Source organism: Augochlora pura, chromosome 10 (genome assembly GCF_028453695.1).
Source record: "Augochlora pura isolate Apur16 chromosome 10, APUR_v2.2.1, whole genome shotgun sequence".
Classification (NCBI taxonomy): domain Eukaryota; kingdom Metazoa; phylum Arthropoda; class Insecta; order Hymenoptera; family Halictidae; genus Augochlora; species Augochlora pura.
Genome location: NC_135781.1, coordinates 6,408,876 through 6,429,555, shown reverse-complemented (window position 1 = coordinate 6,429,555; position 20,680 = coordinate 6,408,876). Strand labels below are relative to the sequence as shown.

The window sequence follows — 20,680 nt, the reverse complement described above, 5'->3', positions numbered from 1 at the left end:
TCGAGAAAGAGAATCCGACTCGTGTGGATAGGTGCGAACGGCACGCGACCCATCACACGCATATATTGTGCCATTGTGCGTGAACTTGCTTCCATCTCCCTTTTCCTGCAGCTCTCTTTGTTCTCTCCATGTCTGTCTCTCGCTCTTTCTCTCATCGTCGCGAGTTTGGCGTGCGCGCGCGCCACCGAGTGCGAACAAATCCACTATGGTGTCAGATACAGGGAATTGTGTGAAGAAAGAGGTGAACGCGAGAGGAGAGGGAGTATTGGAAATGGGACGGGAACTGGATGACGGCGTGGCAGCAGCCACCTAGCCATGTCAGTGACAGCGACTCTTTGTCGAGTGTTGCTCGTCCCGCGTTGTTTCCTTCTGACAATGTAATCTCTATTTCTTTAAAGATCCGTTACTAAGTATCGCTTACGTCTAATATATGCTTTCTTATAGGATCTTTTTACGATCACCTTACGGTACCAATCAATAATCTTTTCACCTAAGATTATTATGCTAGATACAACCTTTTTGTTTCTCTCAAAAACGTATTCAACCTTTTTGTCTGGGAAGTATATCATTCATTCTTAATGTGTACGGTTATTGGGATTTGCCGCTAAAATCACACCAAACGTCAAGGAAATGAAATTATGATGCGAAAGAGCAAATTACGAGAATCTGTTTTAATAGCCTTTTTGCGAGAGTTACGTAATTACTTGCTGACCAAAATGCTCGAGTGCTACAACATCGCGTTAATCTACCTACTATTATGTTTTCTTCAGTTTTCTTATACCCGATTTCATTTGGTTCAGTTTTGACACTGAGAAATGGTCGGGATGCTGGGAGATATCTTTTAGTTATTGTTTCATATCGGGAGAAAATAGTTTGTGACTACGAGATTACGGTATCTAACAAAACTGCGCACCGATCGTGTATACTTCTATGACTGAGAGTGGAAATAAAAATATCCGTGAAGGGTGCATTGACCGATCTCGGAACACAGGCGAATACGTTTAATCCGTTTAAAAATCTGCTCGAAAGACGAAACTCGCGTCGGCGCGCATTTTGTTCTGTATTTTGGTCGTTACAAAACCGAGGGAGCTATTTTCACGCATTTTTTGAGTAACTGATATCACGGTTGTTGTCTGTAACGATAACGAACGCAGTTTTCGTAATCACCCACGTCGATGCGATACAGTCCCGTCCCATATTATTTATAATTGTTACAATTTCGATTTATAGGATTTCAGAGAAATATAAATATGACAATTGTGTAAAACAAGACATAGATTTAAATTACTGCGATGCGAAAATATGTTTTATTTCAGGGTAGACAAACGAGTAGGTGGTCCGCAGTTATTTAATGTCGTTTTATCAATTTATGATCTGATAAAGAAGCAAGGTCATATCTTGAATTACAGTTTCGTAACTTATGGGTTATGCTTAACATTTATTTCATTTATAGCAATATTCAAAACTAATTTATACAGAATGAAAAGTAACAATGAATTGCCGATTATAACTACCGTCAATTTTCGAGTAAAATTACTTTAACGTACAAGACAATATATCAAATGTCAGAGGAAGGAAACAGGAGTTACAAAATTATTTAAGAGAGCCGCTACCAAAAATAAAATTAACAAGTTCCCTTACAACCATAAGTCAAAGACGATTAACTCTATTTCAATACATTCCTAAAGAGAACACACGTTATACATATGTACGTATAACATGCTTTCTTTTTACGGCATAACTGAATAATAATTTTAAACAATTACATATAGTTCTACATAAAAAAAAAATAGGACAATTAATATTTTATGTAATTCTGAAAGTGGATAAATTAAAAATTAAATTATTTAGGTTCTTTTTGTACTAAAAATTCAAACTTCACAACAACGTAGTTCAAGGGCTACGAAATTTATATACTTTCATTTATTTATATAAATATTAGTGCAAAATAACATGACATATAAAAAAAATGTAACAGTACTGTACAAAACCATTTTTATTGTACAAAAACGTTTCTTTTTCAGTCAGTTTAAACTATATCTGAATAGAACTACACCTATGCATCTGAATTCAGAAATGTTACAAATTCTTATTTGTATATTTCATTACTCTTTAGTAATATAATTCTATAATACACAAACAAGTAGAACCAAGTTTTTAACAAGATAATAATCTATAAAAATGAAGACTGTTATGCATTAATAATAAAATATTTGATAGGTCGCTAATAATATCTAACTTTTATATACGAATTTTACGTATTCAATGTTTTAACACTAAACCTACCAAGTCGACTAGAATGACCAGTTTTACACTTTTTGTTTTGAAGTGATTGAAGTTATAAAAACTATCATTCAAAATGATCGAATGAATTTGTTAATCCTAATAAACATTATAATACAAATTCAAAAATGTGCAGCAATACATGTTAGTTACTTACAGAGCTCGGTAGGTTTAGTGTTAAATATTTAATTACATTACGCAAAAAAGAATAGGACAAATTAAATATAGATGAGTGAGAGGACTAGTTTGAAAGAAATAATATTTGAATATGAATAAAAATGAATATTATCTTTTAGTATTAAAGTATGAAAGATTAATACACCCAAACCTGTACCTTACAAATTGTCCACTCGCTCTTCTGTAGTATTAAAAAGTACAATTACGTGTAATGCATAACAATGTTACTCAAATATTTTACAAAAGGTTCTTGTTAACCAATATCTGCACTAATTAATACATAATAATTCAAAATTATTTGTCATATTATTTCAGTAAAGAATATATCTTAATATAAAGTAATATTTCTCACTTAACATGTACAGATATTAAATAATTGTTACGTAAAGTGAAATTTTTCAATTTTGTTTAAACAAATTAAACATTCAATTGTTGTTTTAATTTGAATAAATATTTTTATAGAAATCGATATGATTAATATATTTAAAAATATGTCTCCTTTTTCTTCGTTCAAAGAGAAAAAGTTAATGAAATATATTTAAAAATATGTCTCCTTTTTCTTCGTTCAAAGAGAAAAAGTTAATGAAATTTAAATGTTTACAAATGTGGGTAGTGTTTATATTAAAAACGCTTTTATTATACAATGAATAAATACTCTTTCGCGCGCACGTTCTTTATCTCCCTCTTTCTCTCTCTCTCTTTCTAACAATACATTTGAAAAACACGTATTTCAAGGAAAAATCAAATTAATACATGGGTAATGGGTAATATGGAGTAACGAGTTTAATGGCTGAAATTTAACATACATTAATGGAAGAAGAAGCACAATTGTCACAATCACATTACAAAAATGGAAATAAATTTTATACATAACGTAGAAGACATAATAATAACAAAGCCAGATGGACCAATTTAAAACCTGAAGGAGGTAGAAGGAAGCAAATAACGAGAAATTTGAGTGCGTCAGATGGACTGATCAAGTTAGTGATTGTGATGATACTGATGATAAAGAGAAAATTTTCTTACCAAAAAGGAAAAGTGTAAAATTGTATATTCGTGACGAGAAGAATTTAATTATGCCAACGATCAGTGAAGAAGAGAAGGAGAAAGATGAGATAGTTTCTCTAATTTTAAAAATAAAAATATCAGTAACCGTCGAAATAGACGAAGATAACTCCTCGGTGCACAATCACGAGGCGACATGGTCATAACCCGTAATATGTGTATGTATGTGTGTTATTATAATAAACTAATATTAATAATAATGGTATATATTTAATAACCACCATTTCTCTATCAAAAGCGTTTTAAAATAACATACGTTTACATGTGTTTAAAGAAATGCAAGTTTGTTACTTTGTACAAATTTTTATAAATAACGGCACAATTTCGATATAAACAATACCGCGAACATTAGTAATTTTTAAGAAGTCCCATCTTTCAAAGAATTTTATAGTATCATATTAAAATGTAGAGTAAGACTTACAGAATATGCCACCCTTCTATTCATGTAAAAAAGACTAGTAAAATTGTGTCATATTTTATAAACTTTTTAATCGAATTTTAATGAAATCTTGTATAAAAACAACATTTGTATAATTGGGTCTTTCAAGCTTAATCTATGTTTGTATATGATGTTTTCAATAAGTATTATTATCAACGAATTTCTTCCAAAAATAGAACCTACATAAAGATGGATTAAAGTTTTTAATAGGTGGTATTATTTTTTTTATAAGCTTAATGTCTTTATATGAAGAAATGTTGTATGCTTTTGTCATATAAATATGTAATGTATTGCATCAACTTAATATTGAACTTCAAATGCATGTCAAATATAACACCATTCTATTAGACTTCATAGCTACTAATACATACATATATATACAATGCATATATATGTATATCATAGCGTAACAGACCTTTTTGTATAATGAAATACAGCTGGAATCTGTCTTAAGCCTATCGCCATTTTTAGGATTTGAAAGAAATCTTTTATACACATATAAGAACATTATATCATAGAAGTATCCACATTGTTGGAGAATTGGATATTTAAAGGTCTTCTCATATAACATCACTTTCAAACAAGTGCATATTTCTAACTTGATTGAAAGATACCACTTTGCCTTTTATTTCAATATGATTACTATGTAATAAAATATTCGGTTTAATGTTCTAAAATATATTCATGAGCCACAATTTTAATAGTTTCTTCAGCAACAGTGTGTGCGCAATATCTTTTTGAAATTGTTTTGCAATTGATATACCACCAAGTAGTCAATCATTCTTGGACATTGTTTCACTACCCTGATTATCAGACTTTGTTCCGCTTTCCTGCTGCTCTACTTTTGATTCAGCCTCTTGTTGACTACCTTCATCTTCTTCATCAGAGTAATTTGTATGTGCTTCTCCAGGTTTCAAAAGTTTCCCCACATAATCATAAGTTTCTAAAATAAATAATTTTAAGAAAAATTAAGCTATAATTTCATATATATTTAGTAGAGCATTGATAAATATGTATTATTATTAATAAGTAACAATTATTATTTCCATTAATTAATGACTATTTCTAATATTTATTAAAGACAGAAACATTATAGTTCAACATCTTCATAACAAAATAGATTACCTTTCATTTGCTCTTCCCATTCCCTGACAGAATTCATCTCTGTAATGTTTAAATCACTGAGATCATCGTATTCCTCTTTTGTTTCTAGTGAAAATGTAGCTAGTCCTCTACTGGCATCATGTCCAGCAAATGCTTCATATGGACCACCTAATGTCAAAGTATTTAATATGTTAGTATTCATACATTAAAATACGATAACTACTAATATGTAAAAAAAGATGTAAAATATGTTGTAAGCTATGATTATTTTATTTTAAATTTTGGAAAGAGATCGACATCATTAATGCAGTAGAAATGTAATAAAAACAAAATCCAAATTATGAAATGTTTTGATATACAGAGCCCAAAAAACTTGATAGAGTATTCAAAAATGGTTTCCGCAAAAATATGACTTTAACTAGCGGTAAAACAAAAAGGGAAATTTAGCGAATTTTTTTAGATTCCGAAACGTTCTAAACTCTGCTATGGTTATTGAGTTCTTTACACTATTAGAAATCTTAAGAAAATTATTAACGATGTACATATTAATGATGTACATATATGTATATTTAATTTCAGTTTTTATAAATGTATTTAGTAAAATATAATATTGCATAGACATGTACAATATCTTATCAGAGGTATTTAGGCCGATTACTACGAACCCGTGATGTTTATAAATTTATTTCTACATTATCATCGGGTTCACCAATAAGCGGCGCGGCGCTCGATGACGATTGCAACGTGAGCTAATTAAAAAACGGTCGGCAACTCGGATGAGTAGGAGAAAAGAAGTCGTAATTACGACTTAGAAGCATACGCATACGACCAAGAAAAACAGCCGGGCGAATTTGTGATACTAACATTGCGAAAGGAAGGTGCGAACTAATGAAATCTTACCGGGACCATAGAACTGGGACCTCCTGGTGACATCGTAAATATTCCCGTTGACAGCAATCAATATTCGTCCGTCTGGTCCGGTGCCTTTGTACTGTTTTAATTCTTGCACAGTAAAATCGCGTCTCATCTTGGATAATGGTTTTTTTTCTTGCACGGGCATCTCAGTCTTCGTCTTCCTTTTGACAATTTTATAAACCAGCACGGTGATCACGCTCACAAGAACAAGATTTATTGGGCTCTTTATGATTTCCGCGATAAAACTCAATATAAGTTGGTGACCCTGTTGGTCGATGGAAGTAGATGTGGAACCCGGCGAGTCATTCTTTTCCGCCATTTTGACCACTAGTTTACGTGCCTCAGGAAGAAACACGATACTTCTCCTTATTCGCAGAACGTCAACCGTATTTTCTAAACACGGCTAAAATTGCGGAAGAGATCTCAAAGCGGTCCCTCGAACCAACGGAAGGCTACTTTCCGAGATGTACGGTGAAACGACTCGCGCGCAACCTCAACCATATACTACTGACGTACCGGCACTGACCGCGCTGATACCTACAGCTACAGCGATGAGATTATACATACATATAGGGTGTTTAAAATCTGTAGTGTCGTCGAGAAGAAGTGGTAAATCGCAAAAGAAACTAAAGGAATTGAAATATTTAACTTTCCAAGTAACGCACTACAATCTTCGTACAACACGATCAAAAAGATGGTTGTATATTCACAGCCATATATATGTATACATTATGTACATATAGTGTTTATTGTATCCATCAAGATTAATCAACATCAGATATTTTCATTATTCTCTCAAAGACATATTTTGAATAAAAATTATTCAGCCTTTAGTCCATGGTATTTGAAAAATTTTTAACAAATTATTTTTTCAACCAAAAAGTCAAAGTTGCTTTATTTTTTTTTAATGATATCACTTATTTTGGATTTTACAAAGTTCTGGCTACCGCCAAAGTGGAACCAACGATTTACTATACTATGACTTTCCGATAACCTTGAATTAATATTTCGTTCTTTTTAAGGTTATCCGAAAGTCACGGTGCAAATACTACTCTGTAGAAAGTCGTTGAATTCGTTTTTATGTCGACTATAACACAAGTCTCTAAAGTAAAAAATGTAAGATATCATTTAAAAAAGTCAAAATGACTTCGATTTTTTAATAAAAAAAAGGAAACATTTTATTAAAAATTTTCCAAATTACAGATTTTTTAAGCTGTATTTATGTTTACAATTTACTTCTGGAATAATTCGTAATACACAGTGCGAAATTTTGAAAAATGTGCTAAAGATGAGAAGCTAATTATTTTGCACGAAGGCAATTTCTTTTGAAAAACACTGTATGTTTTGACATGAACTAATACTATGCTGACACAGTATTACTCACACAGGAGCACTTCATTCTTTTACTTAGTCATGTACTGTACAAGTAAAAACTTAATTAATTCGAAAACGATCGCGATATTTCATATTCTTTGCCTGAAAATTGTATAAACTTAAACGCTTTCAACAATCTCATTATACATGTGATAACAGATAAAGTCTTATCGAACTATGTCGTAATCATTACGATAAATATACGGGCGTCGCAGATATTTAATTTAGATACTGATGTTACAATTTATCAATTTGAAGAGATCTGATAAAAATGCGAAACGAAACAATTCGTGCGTGTCTTGAATATTTTCAGTTCGATGTGTAGTGTGTAAAAAATTACTTATTTAAAGATTTTCGTATAGTAATCTGTGCATTATTATTGCAGCTTGCATTCCGTGTTCGTGGAAAATCGTTGTGATTTAACTAAATCAGTCTAATTGAATTAACGATTTTCACAATAGCATGGAAACTGAGTTACAAATTGGATTTTATGAAGGTTGACGGTTCTCTTGCTTCCCTAGTCCATAAATTCGACTATGTCATCACTTAATTCCAGTTTTCCAAAGTCATGCCGTGTTGCTATTCTTTACGTATATGTAGTGTAAGTTTGTGTGCAGGAATCTTAATGTACAATTGTAGTTTGTCATGTAGATGTCGCTTTTATATGACATAACGGTTTCGAGAACGCTCCAGATTTAAATTACTGTTCATGAAATTGTGGACTTGCAACATCTTTAAACTATCTGTCGTTTTATGTATAAACTTCACTCAAGGTTCTGAAACGAGTCTCTCTGTGAAAGACATTATGCTAAGAACATACTTGAGGTTAACAAATTGATTAATTCAAATGCTGTCGTGATAATAGAATCGAGTCAATAAATAATTGCTTGAGACTAGTTTATTGAAGACGCTATCAACATATTACACTCCTACAATTCGTGCACTAGTTGACTTGTACATAATCTGCATAGTTAATCTACAATTGGAGTTGAGCAATGACAAATGCAATTAATAATTTACAATTACAATTTAAATAGACATTTAAATATTTTTTAGATTTATAATTAAATTAGTTATTTAATTGTCGATTTAATTATAATCAATTATCTATAATTATAAGCATGATTAATCGAAGGCATTAGAAATTTTAATTAGTTACTGTCCAATACTCAACTCCGTGTACAATATATCTAATAAACTACTTGTACTTAATTGCGTTGTACTTATATTGGACGGCACCATTTTATAAGGCTATTTCAATACTCACATTGTAAACACTTGTACTGAATTACATTTATCTAGTTCACGTAAAACGCATGATATACTCTTATAAAAAGAGGACCAAAAAATTATCCTAAAAGTGTTGCTCCGAATCCGTTGTAAATAGAAATACAATCTATAACGTTTACGAGGAAGCTTTCTCATCTTGAAAATCCAAATAGGGGCGAATATTTAGAGAGGGGGAGACCATGTTAATATCTACTTTTTCCGAACACATCGGGCAGACTCCCTCGGTCTCAATTATTCTAATATGATAAAGCAAATAGATTTAGTGATTTTAAGATAATTTATATAAAATATGTATGTATGTATGAATGTACCTCAAATATTCGCTTTTTATGGCAGGGAAATCACATTGAGGGCACGTTGTGAAGTCATGTTCAACAATATGTCGTCCCTAAAAAAATTCAGCGAATTAAACATAGATGTATGCAAGAAATTTAGACTAATTAACAAAGAAACTAACTGTAGCTATACAAAACGGTATCGTGTTTTTGCATTTATCACAGGTGATCTCAGTCTCGGCAAGTTTACTCTTGCAATAAGGACACGGAGTTAGAGGTTCATCTTCGTCCTCGTTATCTTTCGATTTCGGTGGTTTTCTAACGATTGCTTCAATTTTCTTACTATATTTAGCATCAATTTGATTCCTGTACTCGGGACGCATTAACATGGCAGCAAAATTAAACGCTGCATTCTTTAGTCCTGCTCTTTGACATTCTATTACGGTAGACGTCAATATTGGAACAATATCTAAAATAATTGTTTATATTATTTTGTAGCAGCTTTTGTGTCATAAAATATATCGTACTTTTCTACTAACGTGATGGAAACTTTGAAATATTATTGGCTACTCTTATCAACATGCGAGCACCGCGCAAGTGATCGCTTTTCTTTACGTGTAGCCGAACCAGAATATATGAATGTAAAAGTCTCAAATTATTTTGCATTTCTAATGGTATAGTAATTTTGTTTCTTTTCAATTCTTGATACATACTAAACAATACATCGTGCGCATTCCTGTAATTTCCTGTTTAAAAAATTATTTTAAAAAATTTTACCGAATTATATATTACATGTTTGAAAATTAAAAACGAACCATTGATTTGTTCTTCGTTCGCTATTATAATTGCTGTTTTTGCGGCATCTCTATATTGTTTTATAGCCATGTACAATCGGAACAGGTATTTAGGATCCTATCAAATTACATAAATGTATTTAAAAATTATTATATTTCTACACAGCAGAGATTCAAAATTATGCAATTACCTTTGGCAATCCGTCTCCGCCTAGTAAAAAATCTATCATTTGATTTGCCAGTTTATCATCTTTCGAAGAAGCAACCGTGTCGATAGCTAATGACAGAACCTCGTTTTCGTCTGCCATTAATTGAGCAGCTTTCAATAAATGTCGCAATGCTTTCTGATATTCCTTTGCATAAAAATAATATTTTCCTGCTAACAGATTGTTTTTCTGAGATTCAAAATGCATAGCTAAACTTCTGAAATCTTCCTTTCGCGCATTGTCATCATCGACCGTGTTTATCAAAATTTCACCATACAATTCCATTTTTCCGTGTTGATTGGCTAATTGGAAAGCTTCGTCGTGGCAATTTGATAAAATCAAGAACTTGATCGCTGAATTATAATCGTTCATTTTCTGAAAATATTTCGCTACCATTTTTGCGCCTTCCACGCTTCTTGTTTGTTGCACTACCTCCACGCTTCGTGCTGTAAATGTTTTAATAATAATTTATTGCACTGAACATTGACAAATATATCACAATTGAGTTACCGGGATTATTTAAATGTTCCAGATTAATCCTAATTATGTTTTCAAAATCTTTCGCGGTTTCGTATGCTTTAGCTGCTTCCTCGTATTTGCCCTCTGCTTCCTTAGCTTTAGCATACTGTATGTTAATTTTAGCAGATGATATCTGTGGCAACAGTTGCCCAACTTTCTGCCAATTCTTTAGTTTTATATATGCAGATGCTGCTTTGTCAAAGTACTCGGCTTTCTCATACAGCAGTGCTGCTTCACTGAATTGCTATAAAAGTAGAAACATTTATATACAAGTAAGACAAGTGCCCGAAGATTTCCTTTGTATGTTCATGTACCTTCATTGATTCTAATATTTCTGCACATTCTTTTCGCAACTGTCTTGAACTCTCATTGTCTATAGCTATGCTGACACCCTTTCTACTATCACCGCATCGAATAGACATTCTGGCAATTCCAGCAAGGCATAAGTTGCGATGATGTGGATTATAAACAGCTGTAAGTGATGAGCTATTTGTGTCTACCAATCCGCGTTCATAGTTCGATAATGCTTTGGGATAATTACCCCTGTAGAAAGCAATTTTTTAATACATTTATATGTATTATACCTGTACGTATTGGATGTGAAGTTCTTACGTGAATTCCAATTGTTGGGCGTATTCCCTAGCGATGTAAGGAATTTCATCGGGCTTAAGCTTTTGCGCTAGGTTCAATGCTTGTTCCCATTGCATCAAATCTCTTCTTAGATATAACGCTTGTACTGGTTCAGTGGATTGTAGAAAAAACTTTTCCGCCTGATTATAGTCATCTAGTAAAATGCACGCGTGACCAGATAGTAATGGCAATTCATCAATGTTCTCCATGTTTTGTAATGCCCACACCATCGAGGCATCTTCTATATGTCGATAAACCCGTATTGCTGGAGTTCAAAGTAACCGATCATTAATAAAGATTCATACGATTTATAGGTACGATAGGAAAGCTTACCGAAATCAATATTCAAATTTGCAATCGAGCTTTCTCCCAATTTTAGCCATGATTCTTTCTCATTAATCTTCTCGCAAGTGCTCCACGCTTGTTCAAATCTAAAATGGGGTGTATATGTATATGTATATACATTTATTTATCAATGGAAAAATTATATTTTTACCGTCTACATGAAATTTGATTTTCTAAAACTTCTTTCAGTTTCGTTGGTTCTACAATATTTCCTGCTTCTTCGTGAGAAGATAACGTGATTTGAATCAGTTTATTACTTATCGAACTTAACGTTAATTCACCAGAGTATAATAACAATGGTATCGTTTCGGATGGCAACTTTGTTGTACTTATCTTCTCAATTTTTGTACCTATTTGTAAAACGTGTTTTAGTATTTCTTGAAATGTTTGTCTTAAATACGAGCTCACCTTCGATGAAATATTTTATAAATATGTACGTGATGAGAATGTTTTTATTGTATACGGCAAATATATTGCGTTCTAAAATATTTTGATCCCATATTATTCCCTGTATACAATCCGGGCAATCGGGAATTTGTAAAACAGTCTCTTGCATAGGATTATACATGTAAGCGTCGGATTTGTTATCTATGAAACACAATTGTGTCCCGTTTGCGTCTAAATAAATCTCCTTTATACCGTTGTTATGCATATGTTCTGTACACCGATTGAAAAGTTCCAGGCAAAAGTAGATTATGTGACCCATCTAAATATACGATGAATGAAAATTAATATTTTTAATATACGTTTTAACCGATGTGTACTTTAATTATAAACTCCCGGAAATCCGTTCTAACTAAAACGTATATTTTGACTGCATATGATTTAATTTTATACATGACCTTGCCAGGCACTGCTATTAAATACTGTTTCATTGAGTCATGGATATGAATTGACTATTTCTTCACGAGGTGTTGGAATTAAGTCAAAATAACGATATCCGGGATTTTAATGTTAAACAACTTACATCATTTCCGTAGACTAAAAAGTCCGAACTGAGGGCATGGCATGTTATTCTGCAATCAGAATCATTTAAATCTGGAAACATTTTTGTGTCTCTTCCTTCCTTGGTTAGTGATTGATTTACTTTTATCTGTAATAATAATGTATTAATACTCGATCTATCAAAAATATATAGATACTAAATCTATATTCAATTTAGTGTACTTGTTACCGAATGTAACTGCAATTTTCCATCAAATAAAACTGAAACGTAGGTTTCATTCAGTCGTATACTATCTATAGTTGCCAAATAATCCCTTTCAACGTGTACTGTAGTATCGTATGGATTTTCCGATATATCCCATAGCAGTGCTCTGTTATTTAAACCCACTGCTACATGCGTCGGGCCTACCGCCAATACTGACGGTTCTATGATGGTATTAATCATTATAGGTTCTGACTTTTCCTGTTAAACAGTTTCATATATACTCAAACATACATATATTGCCCACAGGCTTGTAGTCTACATTTTACACTGAATATATGGCGGTGTTATGTACCTTATCTAAGGTATAGAGATGCACAGCTACTTCAGTTAAACTAGTAAGCAATGCAATTTTATTACCGCAAACACTAGATAGTTTTGGAATTTGTATTAAATAAACTAACACATTTCCAGAGTAAGTCACAGTTGCTATCATGGATCCATCCATGGACCATTCAATTTTGCTAATTCCTGTTTCATTGCTGACGGTTATTAACTTTTCAGTTTCTTCTAAATTCTGTAAATTATGTATCTTTATGATGTTACTACCGCACGTCGCGATCTTTCCTATTGTTTGACTTATAGCCAAATCAGTTAACGAATCCTTATGATTTTTAACTTGAAATAACTCTTGTCCCACTTCTTTTATATGCGTAGAAATTGCTGTAAAATATCCGGTTTCAAAACCGACTAAGATGTAACCATCGCCATACCTAAAAAAGCTGCTTTTAAAAAGAATTTAACGTAATTTATTTTTGTTACCTTACCATTTATATGTAACAATAGAACCATAGCGTTTTTGAAAAGCTAGTTCAATGGGGTTTTCCGGATCCAAAATGTTGTATAAGAATAAAGTGGTCTTGTTAATAACAAGGGATATCTAATGAATGATAGGAAATTAATATCTTGTATATGCACAGATACATTTTATGTACTAATTTAAAAAAAAATCGTACTGTATTTTCACCGCCGATTCTGTGATCCATCTTCATTTCATTGAACTGGATATCTGATGGATCACCCTGAAGAGGAATCTCACGGCGTGTATCTCCATCGCTTGTACTAATAGTTAAAGCTTTGTCTTCACTGGCTAGAGCCAGGAGTCCTTCATAAGACCAAGCACCACATGTTATACGTCTTTTATGTTTTCCCAGAATTGGTGTCCGTCTAAGGATTAATATATTAACATGATTACTGCTCAAAGAATGTATAGCAATGTCCTAATCGTGAGAAATGTGTTCATACTTGGCATTTATATGGTCATAAAGAACTAAATTTCCTTTTTGTGTTCCTACAGCTAATAAGCAAGTCCTCTTTGCCCACATGATGCATGTCAAGCTATCTCTTACACCAGCATCTATTTGACATTTTTTTCCAGTTGTAGCATCCCATAATACAATAGCAGAAGAATTTTGTGATATAACAGCCAATAGATCTCCATCAGAATCCCATCCAAATCCATTACATAAACCAGAAATATGAATGCGCTCTTGTAGATCACCTTGTCTATCAAAAATTGCAACCGAGGAATCATAGCCAGTGGTTGCTAAATGGGTACTATTACCTGGTCGCCAAGAGATAAACACTGTACCAGATCCGTGAGGTTGATATAGTTGGTACAGAACCTGCATTTAACAATTTAATAACTGAGAAATTCACCAAATCAAATAAATTTATTCTCACTGCGATTTTAATTTCAAAAATGTAGACATAAGGAATAATTTCATAATAACAGTATCATATGTCATTTGCGACAATTAAGTACGAAGAAGAAAAACGTTTACTAAAAGAAGTTTGATTAACACATAACCTACCTTCTCAGTCGACATAGTTTTAAAAGTAAAATTTTTTAATGGTGCAATCCTGAAAGCTAAACACCTAATCGCACAGAAGAATATTGCGACGGCGCATAGTTGAAATATCGATTCATTAGCTTCTATTTTTTACGTATATTATTGCCTCCGTCTTGTCTGCCATGTTGTTTATGTTTAGATAGCTTTTCAATCAATTTTGAATTATTTGACGCTTCATTGTGATAGGTCGGTAATAGATCGCGCCACTTATTGATAATGCGGCGGTAAATTTAAATTATTTATATCGAAGTAGGAAAGACTCACCAGCTAAGCAAGATTCCTATAAACAATGCATACAGTGTATTTTTCTCATATGTTTTCAAAAATAGATATGAAGTTTATATACTATTCATTTCCAATATTCTTGTATTCTCTCGCGCTAATATTCAGGGCTATACAGTAATTAACTGGACCTTATTCTATTCGACTTGACGAAATATTTCCTATAAATAAATACATTTGAAACATGTCTCAATGTGCATTAATCGTTGTTCAAAAATTCGCCGGCAAATGCGGTCGAAAATTCTATTAGGAAAAAAGTACAAGTCGAATATTGTGGCGTGTATTCCTGATGGAGTGTCAGAGCGAAAGACCGCAAGCAAAGTGAGACGATTTCGAATTTTTCATTCATGTAGATACTGACATATAGCCCGCTGGGTTCGTTCTGTCTTTCTTAATCATCTTCCGTTCTCTTTCTAAAGTAACTGCGTAGGGGGGTGGTGGGGACAAAAAGGTTCTTGAATTGAGTGACAACTGTACCTGCCGATACTATGAGAGCAGCTGTAGAGTGTCAACCAATCAGAGAAAAGCAGTTTCAGCTTCAGACTGTCAAGTACTGTAAAGTACATCGTATTGTGTGTAGAATCTGATTGTGGTGCCTAGTGTTGTGCTGGATACGTAAGACTGCAGCGTACATATTTTGATTACGATATTAAGGAATATTAAAAAAATGAAACATAAGAAGAAGGAGAAATGCAAATCTAAATATAAAAATAAGTCATCCCGGAAGAAAGATAAGAAAAAGCAAAAGAAACACGACACATCAGATTCAAGTGACGTGAGTATTTACTACTGTTTATTTATATTCTAGCACTTTGATCTCTAAAAAGATCATGTTCAAAAGAGATAATTCAATTTTAGGGTGATAGTAGCATTGAACAAGAATGGGTCGAAAAATCTGTTGTTGAATCAGAGGTTATGAATCAAAATGTATCTACGTTAACGAAAACAGAAAAATCTTGTAAAAGAGAAGATTGGATGAATCTAAACAGTATATTTCCTTGTGCTTTCAATGATAAAAAATCAACTGCTAAATCTGACAAACATACAGACAAATGTGATTTAGATAAATTAGGGCAAAGCAAGAAAGAGTTAAATCCATACTGGAAAAATGGTGGAAATGGTTTACCTAATGTAGTTTCAATAAAAACAAATGCAGATCAAACTGAAATGGATGCAAATTGGCTTAAAAAAAGTCTTAGGCGTGCACAAGAAGAAGCAGAAAGAGAAGGAAAAACTTTAGAAGAAATTGCTGCCAATAGATGGGGTGTAAGTATAAATTATTTCTTAATTTCAAGATATTATGGAAACAATGTTAATAAATTTGTATTACGGATTTAGTCTTTGGATGTTATTCAGTCGATGATAAAGAAAGCAGAAAAACTATCATCGAGAGACAATTACAAATTAAAAAATGATAATGTAAGAAATAATGAAAAATACAAGCTTGAAAAATTCAATTATGAAAGATCTGAAAGGTATAAGTCTAAATCTAGAAGTCACAATCAAGGTGAACATCATGAAAAGCATAAACAGGTTTATAAAAGACCTATAGATGATGATTATTCTGCTAGTACTTCATACCATACACATTATTCAACTACAAAAAGGTGGAAAAAAGCAAAGACACCAGATGCAACTGAAGATACTTCCTTAAATGTTTCTGAATCGAAGACCACTGGTGTTAAATACACCAGCAATATAGATAACATAAGTAACAAAGAAATGAATACTGTAACGGAATCAGATCTAAATAAATTAGGGGCAAAAATTGTTAAAGCAGAAATAATGGGTGATAGTGTACGTTTGTATTAAATTTTAATGCTTGTATATACGGAAATTATTGATAAATATTCATATAATGTTTTTATAGAAACTCGTTGCTGAATTGAAACTTCAATTGAAAAATGCTAGAGAACTTGCAACAAATTCTATCCGATTGAACGAGTCAGAAAAAGATCAAAATGTAATTCTTACAAAAACTGATGGTAAAGGTATGTATAAAAGATGTTGAATTTTTACATGGAGGAAAAGATTCGTTAATGAGTAATTTATAACAACAGGTATTACAAGACCGCTGGAGTGTAGAAGTCAATCTACAGATTCCTTAGGAAATAGCAAGCAAAAATCTGTACAAACACACAATGCAGGGAAAAGAATGTTGCATTATTTCGACGATGATAAATATTCATTGAAGGAGTTGGTAAGTAGTTTATATAAATAAACCAATTAGATTTATTAATGCTATAGATAAGTTAAATAATAAATTGGTTTAGTTCCACCGAGAGAAAGGGAGATCCACGAACGAAGATGATGCGGTATTTACCAAAATTGCTTCTAAGGTATGCAGAAGAATATTAGTAATATTATCCTATACAATATTAATAAATATATAAATTTACAGAGCATGAATATGGATGAAATATTTGAAGAACAAATTACGCGAGTTCAATCGAATTCGAGACAAGATGAGAAAGATCGTTTGCTTGCCATTAAGGAGCACAAACGTTTATCGAGAAGTTTGGATACTTGTCATTGGTGTCTGGATTCGAAATACATGTTAAAACATATGATTGTTGCAATGGATTCTGAAATTTGTTTAAGTCTTCCTGCATGTACCTCTTTAACAGAAGGACATTGTATCATCACACCAGTACAGCATATTGCATGTCAATTGCAATTAGATGAAGATATTTGGAGAAAATTAAAGGTATAATATAATTATGAAATCTTTATGATTGTATAAAGATTATAGCAAGATAATAATTTCAGGTATTCAAACAAGCTTTGTATAACATGTTTGCGGAAGAAAATAAGTATCCAGTATTCTTTGAAGTTCATAAGAGTCGTCAAAAGTTTCTACACATGCAATTAGAATGTGTACCTTTGCCAAAAGAAATTGGTGAATTAATTCCTATTTACTTCAAGGCAAGATATACAAAAAATATATTATAAAAGATGTGTAATTAAATTATTCCTCATTATTTATCATAACTACTTTTATACAGAAAGCATTACTGGAATGCGAAACAGAGTGGTCTATGAACAGAAAGATTATTAACTTAGAACATAAGGACGTAAGACAAGCCATACCAAATGGTTTATCTTATTTCATGATCGAATTTGAAATGAACAAAGGATATGCGCATGTCATAGAAGATGAAAATATGTTTCCAAAAACTTTTGCAGAGGTAATATTTTTATTCAATACAGCTAAGAAAAACAATATGATTACCCAAGAGAACAATGTTTTTACTTCTTATTACAGGAAATTATTGGTGGAATGTTAGATTTAGATCATGATATATGGCGTAAACCTAAGAAAGAAAATTTCGATCAACAACGAGAAAAAGTACTGAAATTTTTGGAAATTTGGAAAAATTACGATTGTACAGTAATGAATTGACGTAATTCGGAAGTACTAATATTTTGTACAAATATTAACAAAAATAAATATTATTTTATTTTATTGAAATTATAAATGATACATTTCTTATACATATCTTACATTTCGTTCTTTTCATTTGTCACAAAATCCCGTTACCGGGCATTTCTGGAAATAATCTTTCAAGATAAAAGGAAATAAAGATAAAAATTTAAATTTATTCCCCATCTTATCTTCGTCTATTATCATATGATATTCAGATTCTAAACGGTTTTTAGTTTCTTTTGAAGCGTTTTGTAAAAGCATTTGTAACCGTACATCAATTCCAAGATTTTTCAGAAAACTTGTTTGAGTTACTGGTCCAAATGTTATCAGCCTGTCATTTTTTTCTGCAACCTTGCTTATCATTGAAAAATCCACATCTGCCGTTAAATCTGCAGTTCCTGGACACAAAAGTGGATCTTGTTGTTTGTGTTGAGAAAATGCGCGAAATGTATCCGTTTTGTCGCCGTTATGTCCATAGTCACAAATTAAAGCAAATCCACCATATCCCCATAAGTATTGAGCTATATATTTTACTATAGCAAGTGTTTGTGGGCTGACTTCTATGTGATTTCGTTTTTCGTCATTCTACAAATAACAAAATGTTTATTTAAATAAATATTGTCGGTTTTTTGTTAAATTATTTACATTATTTTTCTAGTAGAATTGAACATATTTACAGAGATATAAATCATAGCAGATGTTTGTACATTGGATAGCACATAACGAAATTTTTCTTCCTTGCATCCTTCAATTATATCCACTAAAACTTCGTTCCATCCTTTATCGGTTCTCTGAAGTTGGATAAGTTTCATTTACAAATCATACTCATATGATTTTAATACTATTTCATCTTTTAAATACCTGAAACTTATGTATTGGCAGTGCATCAAAAAACTCATGTGCTAGAAATATACTAAACCCTTTAGGTATATCCTTAACTGAATAATACCAATATATATTTACATTATCTTCTGTAACACCCTCTCTATAATGAGTGGTAGTATTATGTTCGGATTCGCTTACTTTAATATTACATTCTTTAGTAGCTTTACATAAGTTATTTGCTTGAATTAGAGATAAAGCAGGACTAATCTCCACCAAGTGTACTGATACGCTGTTTAAAACGTGTAGCTGCTTGAATGCCTATATTATAAGCATATATCATTACAAAGAAATCAGTATATTTTACATGCTTGTTCTTAATATTAAAAGCATACCCTTAGTATATCTTTGATTAAAGTTCCTCTGCCTGGACCTAATTCAACAAGTTGGAAAGGACATTTAGCAATTCTCATTTTTTCATACAATATCCAAACTGCAATCATCTGAAAAATGTATGTGGATATCTTCTTTAAAAGAATTATGAAAAAAATTGAAATATGCTACCATTAAGAAATTTGAACAAAACTTACATACTTCCCCGAATAACTGTGTAATTTCTGGAGATGTTGTAAAATCTCCTTTTTCTCCGAAAACATCTCTATTCATATAATAACCTGCAGTTGGGTGAGTTAACACTTCTTGCATATACTCAGCAACAGTAATAGGTCCACATGCTACAATTTTCGAACGTAAATGTCGATAAAGATTTGGTAACTCTTCTTCATTTGAACATGATGTATAGTTTGACATGGGAACCAAATAACTTGTCTTTTGACACTTTGATACAAGTTTTCTTTTTAATAATCCATAATTCTTTATACATTTCCGAAGTGTTCCAGACATTTGAAATATTATCCTAAATCCTTCAACACTCAAAAAATTAACTAAACTTTATAGGTTACTAAGTTGAAAGTGTTGACAAATTTTGGAAGAATAACACAACACATATGTATGTTTGCTGCAGAGTAGTACCTTAGTGCCTCACCATGTTGCGGCAGAAGCAAAGGGTTCAGAAATTTGAGGTATAATATAGAAACTGCCCCTCTCTGATTGGTTGATGCTCCATAGCTAAACAGTGTTGCTCTCACTACTTTAGACAAAGAGTGGAAGTGGCGAGTAAGCAAGAGAGCACGACATTAGCACAACCCAAGCAAAATCAATCACATCAACGACCAATGTGGCTTATCTCCAATAGCTTGTCACTCTTTACATGCTTACGGTCTCATTTTTTTTGCACATCCGTACGTCTGGCGCTCCATCTAAAACACGCAGTGCAATATTTGACTTGTATATTTTGTCTCGTAGAATTATTGGTCACATTTATCAGCGAATTTGGGAACGATGCTCAATGGACATTGAAATATATTTCGAATGCATGTGTTTCTAGATAACGTTTCGACAAGTTGAACAGAATAAGGTCCCGTTAATAATTACATTACTTTGAATGTAATGAAATATACAGAACTCGCTGTTTTTATTCTGTCTCTCTCTCGATCATCCTCCGTTCTCTTTCTAATCCAACTGCGCGAATCTGGATGAACATTAAAATGGTGGGAATAAAAAGTACAATATGGTGAGACATCACTGTACGTGTGTATCATCCAAACCTTTCT

The 20,680-nt window shown here is 32.2% G+C and overlaps 4 protein-coding genes across 8 annotated transcripts; 1 reads left to right on the top strand and 3 right to left on the bottom strand.

Moving 5' to 3' along the window:
- Positions 1 to 1,892: 1,892 nt before the first annotated feature.
- Positions 1,893 to 6,534, bottom strand: Msbp (membrane steroid binding protein). Its single transcript, XM_078191817.1, has 3 exons — positions 5,969 to 6,534; positions 5,090 to 5,236; positions 1,893 to 4,907 (listed from the first exon to the last, which is right to left on the bottom strand). Exons 1-3 carry the CDS (start codon positions 6,300 to 6,302, stop codon positions 4,738 to 4,740), a joined length of 651 nt encoding a protein of 216 aa, XP_078047943.1. The 5' UTR covers positions 6,303 to 6,534; the 3' UTR covers positions 1,893 to 4,737.
- A 527-nt stretch (positions 6,535 to 7,061) lies between these two features.
- Positions 7,062 to 14,607, bottom strand: Oseg6 (intraflagellar transport protein Oseg6). Its single transcript, XM_078191809.1, has 19 exons — positions 14,438 to 14,607; positions 13,869 to 14,248; positions 13,580 to 13,790; positions 13,391 to 13,503; positions 12,919 to 13,336; positions 12,591 to 12,824; positions 12,384 to 12,509; positions 11,825 to 12,122; positions 11,568 to 11,766; positions 11,405 to 11,502; positions 11,054 to 11,336; positions 10,756 to 10,984; positions 10,433 to 10,685; positions 9,908 to 10,368; positions 9,738 to 9,834; positions 9,462 to 9,668; positions 9,105 to 9,391; positions 8,959 to 9,035; positions 7,062 to 8,883 (listed from the first exon to the last, which is right to left on the bottom strand). Exons 1-19 carry the CDS (start codon positions 14,450 to 14,452, stop codon positions 8,763 to 8,765), a joined length of 4,107 nt encoding a protein of 1,368 aa, XP_078047935.1. The 5' UTR covers positions 14,453 to 14,607; the 3' UTR covers positions 7,062 to 8,762.
- Positions 14,608 to 15,280: 673 nt separating this feature from the next.
- On the top strand, positions 15,281 to 18,230 carry LOC144475683 (CWF19-like protein 2). The gene is made up of 10 exons (XM_078191810.1): positions 15,281 to 15,533; positions 15,617 to 16,024; positions 16,097 to 16,555; positions 16,629 to 16,749; positions 16,819 to 16,958; positions 17,032 to 17,097; positions 17,160 to 17,465; positions 17,528 to 17,683; positions 17,764 to 17,946; positions 18,024 to 18,230. The coding sequence occupies exons 1-10, from the start codon at positions 15,426 to 15,428 to the stop codon at positions 18,159 to 18,161; spliced, it is 2,085 nt and encodes a 694-aa protein (XP_078047936.1). The 5' UTR covers positions 15,281 to 15,425; the 3' UTR covers positions 18,162 to 18,230.
- Positions 18,196 to 20,643, bottom strand: LOC144475685 (protein arginine methyltransferase NDUFAF7, mitochondrial). 5 transcript variants are annotated; one of them, XM_078191812.1, is made up of 6 exons: positions 20,507 to 20,643; positions 19,602 to 20,326; positions 19,403 to 19,510; positions 19,047 to 19,328; positions 18,863 to 18,976; positions 18,196 to 18,770 (listed from the first exon to the last, which is right to left on the bottom strand). In XM_078191812.1, exons 2-6 carry the CDS (start codon positions 19,908 to 19,910, stop codon positions 18,276 to 18,278), a joined length of 1,308 nt encoding a protein of 435 aa, XP_078047938.1. In that variant the 5' UTR covers positions 19,911 to 20,326; positions 20,507 to 20,643; the 3' UTR covers positions 18,196 to 18,275. The 5 variants fall into 5 exon arrangements, with proteins under 5 accessions (XP_078047938.1, XP_078047940.1, XP_078047939.1 ...); XM_078191814.1 differs by having other exon boundaries at positions 19,602 to 19,938; positions 20,040 to 20,627; XM_078191813.1 differs by having other exon boundaries at positions 20,502 to 20,625.
- Between the last annotated feature and the right edge of the window lie 37 nt (positions 20,644 to 20,680).